General features: G+C 47.1%; 1 protein-coding gene across 1 annotated transcript in view; it reads right to left on the bottom strand.

Moving 5' to 3' along the window:
* The window catches only part of LOC123755719 (intraflagellar transport protein 81 homolog), a 192,451-nt gene that overhangs the window by 126,008 nt on the left and 52,946 nt on the right, over nucleotides 1-13,497 (bottom strand). The window contains exon 4 of the mRNA XM_045738459.2: nucleotides 8,654-8,834. Coding sequence (XP_045594415.2) covers nucleotides 8,654-8,834 — 181 coding nt within the window. The remainder of the gene's footprint in view (nucleotides 1-8,653; nucleotides 8,835-13,497) is intronic.

Genomic DNA, 13,497 nt, shown 5'->3' with positions numbered 1-13,497 from the left:
GAGTAGGGCAAACCAGCAAGGTACCTCACTGGCCTGACCTGCTGAAAGAGGCCGAGCCACGGAAAAACTCTCGGGTTCAGACACCAAGCAAGCAGCGCCGGAAACCAAGGCTGGGTCAGCCAGCATGGAGCCAGGAGAATCATCTGCCCCCAAAAGGATTCGAGCCGAGCCAGAACTCGAAGTAACAGCTAGACCAGGGAAAAGAGGTAAAAAGAAACCCCACCTCGACCAATCTTGCCGAAAAGCGTCTACCTCAAAGGCTTCACATCCGGAGACACACACACACACTGGGAGGCGCCAAGACTAAGCCAATGCAAAGAGGTCCACGCCCAGGCACTTGAACGTCCGGCAAAGCCAACTGAAGGAGTCAGCGTCGACTGTCCACTCTGTGGACAGAGGAATGAACCAAGACAGGCCAGAATGTGTCCATCATTCTGCCAGAATGTTGGACACCCCTCAGATTTGAACCATATGGAGAGTTAAACTCTGAGAACTCAGTAGACGAGCCACTTAAAGTGACTCAAAATTCCAAAGAGGCGCGGATTGAAGGAGTGCCGCAGGAGGGAGGGACACTGACGCAGTATAAGAATCCCAGACCAGGCCCAGCCAAGTCCAAACCTGGAATGGAACCAAGTGGAACTTCCTCCTGTTCACCAGGAACCCGAACCCGGCGAGCTGGGAAAGAACCAAACCCCTGCCGAGCAGACAAGCAGACCGGCTGGGAGCCCAGACCACCCAGTTGTCGAGGTAGGCCAACACCCTAACACCTAGCAGATGCAGACGGGCCACCATGGCCCGGGTAAGACGAGTAAAAACACGAGGTGGCAGATTCAGCCTAAACAGAAGGCAGACCAAATGCCCAAGGTAGCACGTGTTGTTTTTGGGTAATCCCCACACCATCTAGTGGCAGTCGGGTAGCAGCTAGTTTTCTTAACAAAGAGATAGGAGGCAACTGTGTTTCCAATTATCACCATGAGGAGGCAAATAACAAGGAGTCTCTATCAGAGGTGGATCCAGCTAGTCTCTACACTGCCTTCCCTTCTACGATGTAAGACCAATTAAAAAGTTCTCTGTTATGGTACATGAAAAGTAAATTAAAGCCTGGAGTGTGAGCAGTTATAAATAGGCCCTGGAGCTGGCTCTGGGTTCAACCATTGGGGTCATGTTCAGAAATTACCAGTTACACGCCACCAGAGATTTTAGCACTTTAACTCTTAAACTGCTATGGGTCCTTAAGGCTTCAACACCCCCATGCACAAGAAAAAATATTCTAACAAATTTTTTCGTCTTCTAAAAATGTTCATTTCTGTTCCTCGAGCACCGGAAAAATAGTAAAAAAATTCTGTTGTACTTACCAATGATGTAAATGAGCCGACAAGTTCACCGGTGACGTCACGGATCATAATTGTTCAAGCGTGTTGTGTCAGAGAGCTGTCGCTCGCGGCATTCAAAGGACACGAGTTGCCACGAATTTATTTCCACCGCATTATTTACTGTACGGCACATTTTACAATTTTTTTCGCTAGTATTGTTCAAATTATTGTCACGTAATGTTGTATTATAATACAATTGCTATAAATTCACTACACACTCACATATTAGTGTCACAAGTATGTGCACCAAAATGTTTTATTTTACAGGAAATATACAATGTATTTGTTTTGTTTTTTCAATATATACACTCATTCACTTGATATGTACATGTTTTTACACATGTATTGGACATTTAGTTGTTCTGGAGACTGTGATACTGTGTAAAACAGTCGACGTGGCACAGAGGGACTGCATACACTTCGCACCTTGTTAACACCAATTTCCGTTTCTGTGGCCTCATTTGTGTAGTGTTGCACACACTGCACCAACGCTGGCCTGCTGCACGCAATCAAGTTGGTGGTAATTTCTTGATTTGGTGTACCAGAAAGGCCTCCCTATAAGAAAGCCTGGGTATAGGAGCATAGTCCATATTGGGTCTCAAATGGGTCTTTGTATGCCAGGGGTGTCTTTGCCAAACTTACCTAGTAATTGTTTCACAACTTGAAAACTAAACGAACGGAAATGTGGTTATCTACCTGTTTTCACAAGATCCATGTTGTAACTGTTAAGCATTGTTACATCAATAAGGTGGAAAATCATCCTCTTGGTCCGCATTACTGTACTGTTTTCCGTACACACACACTACAGCATCATGTCACATTTATCGACTAAACCCATGTTGCTGTTGTAGTCCATCACACAATCTGGCTTATAGATTATTTGTTTTGTGGTTCTGTTCACCTTGCCACTGTCCACCATTGTACCAGGGTGAATGGTGGTCAAATTGTTCACTTCACGTCTGTCTTCCCACCGGACTGAAAGAATTCCACCACTTTTTCTTACCATGCAATCACCTACTTGCATAGCAGTGTCAAACACAGGCATTTCCCTTCATTTTGGCTTTACTATGCCACACACTCCAGTTTTATTATCAAACAAGAACCTGGTTAGCAAGGGACTGGTATAATAGTTATCTGTGTACAATATGTAGCTCTTATTCGGATACGGTGCAAGCAGTGCCTTCACCACACTACCTGAAAAGCCATGTTTGTCATTACCAGGAATGTCTACATTTGTACCCGAATACAATATCATGTGTAACACCATTCCTGATTCACAGTCACAGAGCACAAAGAATTTCAATCCAAATCGGTGGCATTTTGGAGCAATATACTGCTTGAAGGCAGCACGTTGTTTGAAAAGCACAAGGAATTAATCAATAACCAGCTTCAAAAACCATTTCGTCTTCTGTCAATGACTGCACGGCGTGGTGCGCTGAGCGAGGTTGGACGCTTGGTCGTGATGTGCTCGCCATTGTGTCTGGTCGGTAATTAAGGCCTGTGAGACAATGGAGGCCTGCACTATATTTTTTTTCAAGATGACATCTGTTTACAATCGCCCCTGGCTATGATATGGGTGACCCCCTTTATACCGCGGGCCATTTGAATTGTGGCCTGCACCCTACGTCGCATATGTATGCCAAGCGCATGGTGGGACATGTTACTTCTGTCATATATGTATGCCATGCACAGTTTAAGGGTTAATAGCATGCCACTACTTGGATGCACAGTAAAGATGTCTGACAGAATAAAAATTAAGAATATGAGTGAAATTTAGAAGAGAAAGTGAAATGGCTGATAAAGAGAAGCATGATGTTGAGAAAACAAAGATATGATGAGAAAACTGTATACAATAATATAAATGCTCTTTCAAAATCATTTTTCTGGGGGAGCCCTGTCGGATCCCCAGAGCAATCCAGGCTGATATGCTAATGTCAGACTTTGGCATCAGTCATGTGTATGGAGTTCTGTGGACCTACCGGCAACCACGAGCTAGAACCTGGCCCCTCAGAAGAGGCATGGGGAACAATGGCCTATAGAAACCTCCGAATGGTTGGAAACATTCTACGTCTGCCAACGACAGGGTCAGGCACCCAGAAATGTAAGCGTCCCAAAACAAACCCCTGTTCTGGTGAAAATTGCTACGAAAAGCCAAACAAGTGGATAGAACTCACCAAACAGAAACGGGCAAACGAGTATGATGTCACACGTCGCCTCTCCGTTGTCTGAGCAGCTCCCCCCTCCCCTTACCGGGGAAGGGGGAGCCCCAGATCCCTGCACCAGTACTCCACCTTTCAGTTCTGAGGCTGATGCTATAGGCAACAGTCGTGTGCTCTGGCTCCAGTGGCTGTTTTAGCCCTGTGCCTTGTGTGTGGTGACTGTCTTCTAGGTGGTGCATGAGCCAGGAGTGATTCTTCAGTACTCGAGCTGCATGCACCTAGGGTTTCCTTCTCTAGGTGCCCAGAAAGTACAGTACTGCCCTTGGGGTTTGGGGCCACCTTCCACAAGTTCCTTGAGTTCTGCCTCTGCTAGGCCATTTACTGCTTGGTTTTCGGCCGCTCTTTGTGTGCTTGGGTGTTCTGTCTCCCTTATACGTCTTTTGATAGGGGCAGTTTATACTGGTAGGGGGCGCAGGGTACTGCGCATCTTGTTTTCACCAATCATAGCGGCTGGCTCTGTTCTGCCTGGGTACGCTGTCCACTTGCGTGGTTTTCTTTTTCTTTTTGTTTGCCTGCCTGGTTAGGGGGTCTGCCTTGGTTCTTGCCCCCTGTGTAGTGAGTACTCTTCTTCTTCCGGTGGTTTCCCCTGCTTGGTCCCCGTGAGTGTACACGTCCTGGGGGTTGAGTTCTTAGATAGTTGTTTGGTAGACTTGGGCTCCGGTTAGCAGTAACCTGCCTGGGATTCCCTGAGCATGAGTTCCGTCTCAGGATCCTGGGAATCCCCATGGGAGCATGTGGGTTCGATGGATGTGACCCCGAGTCCCCCTCGCTTTGTGCGAGTTCGAGGGTTGTTCTGTCCCCTTGTCTCAGGGTGGCTCTCACTGTTTTTGCCTCCGTCTGCTGCCTGAGAGGTTGGTGGCACCTTCGACCCGGAGTCCTGCGAGTTTAGTTGCTTGTTGTGACTCGGTTACCCAGTCTTCTGCTGACTATGCTGGTGCAGGCAGCACGGGCGTTGCATGTTGGGTTCAGGTGTTTGCAACGTGCTAGGTTGTTTGCTCCCTGGAAGCCCCGAGGCTGCTATGTTTTGGTTGTTGTGACGGGGCTTGGGGGTGTTGGTTGCTTTGGTTTTGTTTCCTTCCACGCCCCCTTGTCTTTCCCGTTGTTATTTTGTCTGCCCCCTCCCTTCCTCCCTGCATCCGGATCCTTACCGTCTGTGGGTTCGGGGTTGGGGTGGGGATTCGAGGGTCTTGAGACTCCGGCGAGCCTTCACAAGCCTTTCCACAGGGATTTCCCCTTCTGTGGTAGCGACGGAGGCATTCGAGCTTGTTCCTCCAGTCTGTATGAGTCTGCCTGTGGGCTCCCTTCCTTAGTACTTTTCTAGTTGCCCTGGCTTTTTCTTGTGAAACTGGGACTTTAGGGGGATGGCTCGGCCCCAGGGCCTACCGAGGAGGTTCCTGGGGCTGGAGAGGGGCTTACTCGGGTGGCCTCGGGCCCTGTTGGATCCCGTTGGGGTTTTTCTACCCTCTGAGATGGGCTTGTGGTTACGGGGAGTGGGGTTTTTCCTTTCCCACCTCTGTGCACGAGTTGTTGGGTGTTAGCCCCTCCCCGGGTTCAGATCCTTGTCCCTTCGGATCCATTCGGTTCCGTTCTATCGGTGGGTACTCTTCTCCGTTTCTACCTCCTTTTTCTCTGGAACGGGACTTCTCCATCATGTCAGGGTCACTACTCTTATCGAGGCTCTGCATGATTTTTGGTCTCGGGTGCGACTGTGCCTTTATGAGCCTTTGTGATTTTGTGCTTGCTTCTGTAAGATCTCGAGGGTTTGGGAAGGTCTTCGATTCTTCCTGTATTATTGGAATGTCTGTCGTCTTCCAGTGAGGCTTACCTCCAGTCGTTTTTTGGACTCGTTGGTCCTCTTCCGTGCTTCTTCTTGGTTTTCGATACTGTCTTGTTCTTTTGTCATTATATCGTCTCTTCGTGCTCTGTCTAATATTTCTTCACTACTCCTAGTGGTGCCCTTACCGCCAGGCAGGGTTGTGCCGTTCGGACCTCATGCGTCCTGCGCATGCGCCGTGGGAGTTTGTTTCGTTATGGACGGTGTACACAAGTGCTAGTGTTCCGCGTCTTTTTCTCTTGGGTGCTTCACCCCTCTCGCTCCTCTCATCTCTCCTGTCCATGCACCATAGAAACTGGGGGTGTTCTGAATAACCAATATGGGGTGGACGCTTCGTTTTCCCTGAATACGGGTGTGGGGCGCCACATTCGCCTCTACCCTACTTTTCTCCTGCATGTGCCGCTCTGGTCTTATTCCATTGGCAGTGCTCGAGGAATATTTTCGGCTACGATGTGTCGTGACACATTCGTGCCTACGCTCTGTAGGTGAGTTCATGTGGTCGGGCGTCTCTTTCGGCCAGGCACTCGTTCATGGTTTTTGGGTGCGTGTTGGGGGATTGGTTGTGGCGTTTTGTTTGGCCCCTTGCGTGCTTCTTCCTGTTGCTTTCCTTGTTCATCTGTGTTATTTGTTACACGGTGGAGCACAGAACCATCTTTCATGGTCTTATCTTGGTCACTTATTCCTTGACCGTCTTGCAGTGCCTGGCTTAGCCCTTCCATATCCATTCGGTTCTCTGTACTCACCTCATTGTCCTCACATAGTTGTGCTTGCAGGGGTTGAGTTTTGGCTCGTTGGTCCCACCTCTCTACTGTCAATCACCTGACATCAACATGGCCTGTGTGTGTTTGCTGCCTGTCTTCCTCATTCCTCATCTTCCTTCTATGCCCTTGTCCCTAGCTGCTGGTGCTGGGGCTGTTTTTCTAGTCCATATGGCTTGTAATACTGTATCCAATTTAGGGCATTTGACCTGCCGGATAATATGTGTGGGGATAGTTGAATTGTTCTGTGTGCAGGTTACTCAACAGAGCTTCATGTCTGCGAGAAGCCCTGAACAAGTTAGTTTACACTTGTTTGTGTTGTGGTAACTAATAGTGTCAAGGGATGTAATAGTTCTGATGTTACCTTGCCCCTCTCATTGCACTGTGTTGCGTGGTTTAGTATGTGCTTCTTGGCTCTCCTCCTGCTAGGTTGGACTTTGTCCATGTTCAGTTCCCTGCTTTTGCACCACTCCTATGTTTGGTTCTTTCCTGGCTTGCCGGGTTTGGGTTCCTGGCTTACCCTGCCAGTTGGCATTTTCAAGATCTTGTGGTGTTACTTCTCACGTGTCTCCAATCTCCTGGCGAGCTCGCTAGCATTGGGAAGTTTTCTGTACGGCAGACGTTCCTTCTCATTCCTTGCCGGCTTGGGTTTCCGGCTCTGCTTGATCGGTAATCACACCCGAGGTTTTCCCGCGGCTCCGCCACTTCCTATGCTCAATGGATCCATGGCGGGGCTGGTTCGGTTCTGCCTTGAGTCTCTCACCATCTGCTGGTGGTCAGGTGGCTTCGTTGATGGTCTCCCACCTGCGTGCTTCATCTTGGCGGCAGTGTGGATTTTTTTTTTTTGGCGGTCCTTCCTTTTTCTTTCTCTCCCTTTGTCGGTTTGCTATGTTTTCTTGGCGTGGTCTTGTTCTTCTATTGTGGAGGTTCAGAGCTGTCATCTTGCCACATACTGTCGCCTTGTCTTGTGCAGCACTGGCAGAGTCGCTCCGGGTTGCTTTGGTTTTGGAGTTGCCTCTGCACCGCTTCGCGAGCCGTCTCTGGCGTGGTTCACCTCCAGCCTGCTCTTGAGCTGCTTGAGCCGTCCTGGTTCTTGGCTTGCATACTATTTTCTCTTCTCCTCGGGTTGTTGTGGCCCCTTCGGTTCCGAGTTGTTTTCCGAGGCTCTTTTCTTGTTGGTGCTGGCCTCTGGGGGTCAGGTCAGAGCGTTTCATGCCCTCCTCTGGCACCTGGGTTTTGGCTCTTTTGGTTCTCCTGATAGGTTTGTTCGCTTGCAGCCGTCTCCTCCTTTTCTGGCGAAGACTGGCATGGCTGCTTTCTGGAGGGGTCCTTGGGTTGTTTGATGCTTGGTTGGTCTGGCCTGGGGTGCATTGTGTGTTGTGTTCGTTTGCAGCACTTCGCCGTGCTTGGCGTGCCACAGCTGCCGTGACCGGGGTCATGCTTTGGGTTGTTCCAGGTTCCCTTCTTCCCTGTTCCAGGGTGTGGTTCTCTGGGGTCGTGTGCTGGGTGGTTCGGTCCTGCCAGCCTGCTGTCTGTCCCCATGCCCAAGTCGTTCATTGGTTGGCTCTGCGTTCCTTCGTTGATGTTCCTGGGCCTTGTCGAGCCTGTGTGGCCTTGGATTGGCAGTTGTGGTTTTGTCACCGCTTCACTTTGGGGTGCATGCGACTCCTGCCTCCTGGGTTAGGTTCCTCTTGTTTTCGTCTTTGGGTAGGTAGCTCTGGGGAGCTGACAGAGCTCCCCTCAGAAAACCAGCGTTGAATGTAATGAAACACTATTTTCTGGGTGAGACCCGGAAGCTCCCCGGGAACGCTCCCTCCCCCCGGTCGTTTTCTTTTGTTTTGATGTCCAGCCTCAGAACTGAGAGGTGGATTGCTGGCGCAGGGGTCTGGGGCTTCCCCTTTCCCCTACCGGGGAGGGGGGGAGCTGCGCAGACAGCGGCGTGGCGACGTGTGATGTCATATTCGTTTGCCTGTTTCTGTTTGGGGAGTTCTATTCACTTGTTCAGCTTTTCGTAGCAATTTTCACCAGAATAGGGGTTTGTTTTGGGACGCTTACCTTTCTGGGCGCCTGACCCGGTCGATGGCAGACAGAATGCTTCTAACCACACGGGGGTTTCTATAGGCCATTGCTCCTCATGCCTCTTCTGAGGGGGCCAGGTTCTGGCTCGTGGTCCCTGGTAGGCCCACAGAACTCCATACACATGACTGATGCCAAAGTCTGACATTAGCATATCAGCCTGGATAAGCTCCGGGGAGCCTCTGGGTCTCACCCAGAAAATAGAGTTTCATTACATTCAATGCTGTTTTTTTTAAAGAAGTGGAACCACTAATTTATTTTGTACTGCATATTAACTTATGAGTCATTAGATGATTTCTAAAATTTTAAAAGAATTCAAACAAATGAAAAGCTCTAGAAGTAAATTACAAGAAAGTTGTGTTATGTAGTAGTGCAGTACCGTAGAGAGCCTACCTTCATGTGAATGTCTGCCACATCTGCATCTCCAAGCATCTCAGCAGGAACATCTAGCTTCACCAAGTATTTGGCTAAGTAAGCCCGTTTTTTTAGCTCATCCATTCTCTGTAGCAGCCATGAGAGAATGGGATGGATGACATACTTATTTCCCGAGACTAGACCCTGGCGGAAATTGCTCCTGAAATTTAATGTGATATTTCAAAGTATTACATATCATATGAAATTATGTCCTTCCAAAAGTAATTTACAATACAGTTCACCCTCAAAAATCCGGACCTGTATATAATGGATCCCTTAAAATAATGAATCAAATTCACCCACTGGAACTTCCATCCAAAACTCAGAGTTGGAAAAACCCAACACTGAATGTAATGAAATGCCTCTTTCTGCTAGAGCCCTGGTGGCTCCCTGAACCAGTCTCACTGAGATTGCTCCATGTTACAAGTCACACCAGTCACAAGAGTTCTATTTGGCCTACCAGGGAGCAGCCCCCCCCCCCTCAGAGGCAGAGAGAACAAATTACATTCAGCCATTTCAATGGGAAACAGTGAGATTGCTATAGGGAGCCAAGGGGCTCCCCCTGAAAATCAGCACTGAATATAAGGAAACACTAATTTTTGGTGAGCCAAGGTGGCTCCATGCAACTACTATATGCTGAGATGGTACCATCTACTAGATTGCATCAACTGAGGAGTTCTACAGGCCTACCAAGGATAAGTCACAAATGATCCTGACCCACTCAAAGAGGTGCATGGCGCCGTGACATTTATTTTTACCACTTAACTGAGGAAGGCAACCAGAAAGTTAGCAAATCAAAACAAACCACTGCTGGATTGAAAAGAAACAGATGCCTTGAAACCTCCCCTATGTAAACAAATGATCAAAGTCTGAACTTGCATGGGGGTTCATTTGCCCCACCTATCCATGCTCCTTTGGGGAAGGGTGAAGGTAGCTCACTGCCAGCCAATGGCTCAGTAAGTTCTAGAGTATATGTACACATCCACCAGATGACCTGGATGGGAAGGAGGGAATCGGGGACCAACTGGGGATCACCCAGAAAATGGCATTTCTTTACAGTCAATGCTGGTTTTCTGAAGGGAGCCCCTTGTGGCTCCGTGAAGGTAACAAATCAGCAATGAATATAATGAAACGCCATTTTCTGGGTGAGACCCAGAGGCTCCCTGAAGCTAACCGGGCTGATATGAATGTATTAGACCCTGGCATCAGTCAATGCACATAGAGTTCTTGACCTACCAGGGACCACGAGCCAGAACCTGCTCCCCATCCCCCTCAGAGAGGCACAGGGGGATAGAAACAGTAGAAACTCCTATGTGGTTGGAAGCCTTCTATGTCTGCCATCGACCGAGTCAGGCACCCAGAAAGGTAAGCACCTCAAAACAAACCCCTATTCTGGTTAAAATAGTGCCACTGAAAGCCGAATTAGTGGACAGAGCTCCCCAAATGAAAAGCATGACGTAATGACACGTCACCGCGCCGCTGTCTGCGCAACCCCCCTCCTCCACATGAGGGGGAGCGGGGGACCCCCAGACCCCCACCTGAAGTTCCAGGTCTCAGAAATTCTTCCATATCAATTTTATCGATTCCTGTTACTATTTTGTATGTAGTGATCATATCGCTTCTTTTTCTTCTATCTTCTAGTTTCTGCATATTTAATGCCTCTAACCTCTCCTCATAGTTCTTGTCCTTCAGTTCTGGAAGCCACTCGGTGGCATGTCTTTGCACCTTTTCCAGTTTGTTGATGTGCTTCTTATGATATGGGCACCATACAACCTCTGCATATTCCAGCTTTGGTCTAACGAAAGTCGTGAACAATTTCTTGAGTATTTTGCCATCCATTTATTTAAAAGCAATTCTGAAGTTAGAAAGTGTAGCATAGGCCCCTCGCACAATGTTCTTTATGTGATCCTCAGGTGTTAGTTTTCTATCTAGAACCACCCCTAGATCTCTTTCTTTATCAGAATTCTTTAAAGAATTCTCACATAATTTATAAGTTGTGTGGGGTCTTTGTTCTCCTATTCCACATTCCATAACATGGCATTTATTTATATTAAACTCCATTTGCCAAGAAGTGCTCCATATACTTATTTTGTCCAGGTCTTCTTCAAGGGCATTACAATCATCTAAGTTACTGATCTTCCATATTATCTTGCCATCATCAGCAAACATGTTCATATAATTCTGTATTCCATCTGGTAGATTGCTTATGTAGAGAATGAACATTACCGGTGCAAGAACTGAACCCTGTGGTACTCCACTTGTGACATTTCTCCAGTCCGATACACTTCCTCTGGTTACTGCCCTCATTTTTCTATCAGAAAATATTTCATCCATGTTAGAAGCTTACCTGTCACCCCTTCAATATGTTGCAGTTTCCAGAACAACCTCGTATGTGGAACTCTGTCAAAAGGCTTTTACCAGGTCCAGATAGATGCAGTCAACCCAACCATCTCTTTCCTGTAAAAATCTCTGTGGCTCGATCATAGAAACTGAGTAAATTCATTACACAGGATCACCCAGATCGAAAACCATACTGACGGTCTGATATTATATCGTTTTTCTCCAGGTGTTCTACCCATTCAGTTATAATTATTTTTTCCAATATTTTGACTGCTACAGTTGTCAATGATACAGTTCTATAACTGAGAGGGTCTTCCCTGCTGCCACTTTTGTAGATTGGAACTATGTTAATCTTTTTCCACACACTTGCTATGACTCCTGTACACAGCACAGGGATGCCTGAAAAATCAGTTGAAGTAGAATGCTGCGCTCAGGTGCACATTCTCTCAGAACCCACGATGAAACTCCGTCTGGGCCAATTGCTTTGTTCTTACTTAGCTCCTTGAGCATTTTTTCCCACTTTGTCTCTAGACACCTCTATGTGCTCTATATTGTTCTCTGGAATTCTTATTATGTCTGGTTCCCTAAAGCTTTCATTTTGTACAAACATACTTTGTAATGTTTATGTAACAAAAGGTGTGCCAATCACCAAGCTAGAACAAAGGATTGTTTGATGACCAAACCACACACCAGAAGATGAAGAAACGAAGACATCTCGGTTCGTCCAAACCATTATCATGTTGTATGTGACTTGATAATGGTCCAGGATGGACCATTATCAAGTCACATACAACATTAGCAAACCACATTCGAAGAGGAACAATTAGGATGGTTGGATATAGTGGACAGTGAGTACTTTTTGAACAATATTCCACCACATGGCTACTGTGCGGATATTTAGCAGGCTTCTCATAATACTGGGGACGCTCCACCGGGATTGGTTAGTGATTTTTATGCATGAAGGAGGGGCTTGAGAGGACATTTGGATGGACAAGTGGTCATATAACGGGTGTGCATTATAATGCAAGATGAAGCAAAGATACCAGTGGCAGGTGGCTGACCCAGAAGACCAAACATGTCCATAAGATAAGTAACATTATCAAGTTATGTGTATAGAGTATAGTAATGGATAATAATTAAGTGATGTGAAATGTGCAAAGGATATTTGTACAAATTTTGGTTGTGGTCATCTGTTAGGACCAAAACATACCCTAACATAGCATCACTCCAAGATTGTAATCAAACACTTAGATCCTTGATGAGTACTTTGTTTAAGTAATAACTTATGTATGCTGTACATCTTCTATATTATCATGCTGTTTGTTTACAATATTTAGTGAACTGTACAAAATTGTACATGTACAATTTTTCTATATAAAACCAGCATTGATTGTAATGAAATGTCATTTTCTGGGCGAGCCCCTTTGGCTCCCTGGAGCTATAGAACTGATATACGCTATATTAGTCTGGGAATACAGTCAATGGAGTCCTGCCTACAGGGAACCAGAGCCATAACCTGGCCCTCTCAGAGAGGCACAGGGAGCAATGGCTTAAGGAGACCCCCGTTTGTATTTGGGGGTATTCCTTGTCTGCCATCGACCAGAGTTAGGCACCCAGAAAGGTAGGCATCTCAAAACAAACCCCACATGGTAGTAAATTACAAAAACCCAAGACCGAACAGAGGAACAGATCTCCCCAAAGGAAAACAAAGGAAGCCGAGACAACTGGCTGCAAACTGCGACCAAAAACCACACACGAATGACTGGGACTAGGAACATTTACTAATTAACGGGTGGCCAGGACCCTGTTTGGCCTCCAAAACCCCAGCACCCGAGTGTCAGCCCTGGACATGTAGCCTAACACGGCAGTCAAGACAGCATACTTACGAACGTCATGGGCACAAGGGTAGACAGCAGGCTGACAAGACTTAATAATTCTGCAGACAACCTGAGACACAAGCCCTGGAACAGAAAAAAAGAAAACAGATCAACCCAAAGTGCGGCCACGGCCATAGAGGCCGAGGCACACAGGTAATGGCACAGAGCCCCAATCAGACACAACACAACACAAGAAAAAGTTCAGAGGTATACCACTAGGCTAGTCCCAAAACTAAGAGGCATATGTTAAGAGGAAAGGATGTGTGAAATGCACCTCATAACACTGGAAGACAGAAGAGTAAGGGGAGACAAGATAACCACCTACAAAATTCTCAGAGGAATTGACAGGGTAGATAAAGATAAACTGTTTAACACATTTGGTACGCAAACAAGACGACACAGGTGGAAACTGAGTACCCAAATGAGCCACAGGGACGTTAGAAAGAACTTTTTCAGTGTCATGGTTAACAGATGGAATGCATTAGGCAGTGATGTGGTGGAGGCAGACTCCATACACAGTTTCAAATGCAGATATGACAGAGCCCAGTAGGCTTAGAAATCTGCACACCAGTTGATTGACAGTTGAGAGGTGGGACCAAAGAGCCA

Source organism: Procambarus clarkii, chromosome 43 (genome assembly GCF_040958095.1).
Source record: "Procambarus clarkii isolate CNS0578487 chromosome 43, FALCON_Pclarkii_2.0, whole genome shotgun sequence".
NCBI classification, from domain to species: Eukaryota; Metazoa; Arthropoda; class Malacostraca; order Decapoda; family Cambaridae; genus Procambarus; species Procambarus clarkii.
The sequence above is the reverse complement of the archived record's forward strand: the minus strand, read 5'-3'. Positions and strand labels throughout refer to the sequence as shown.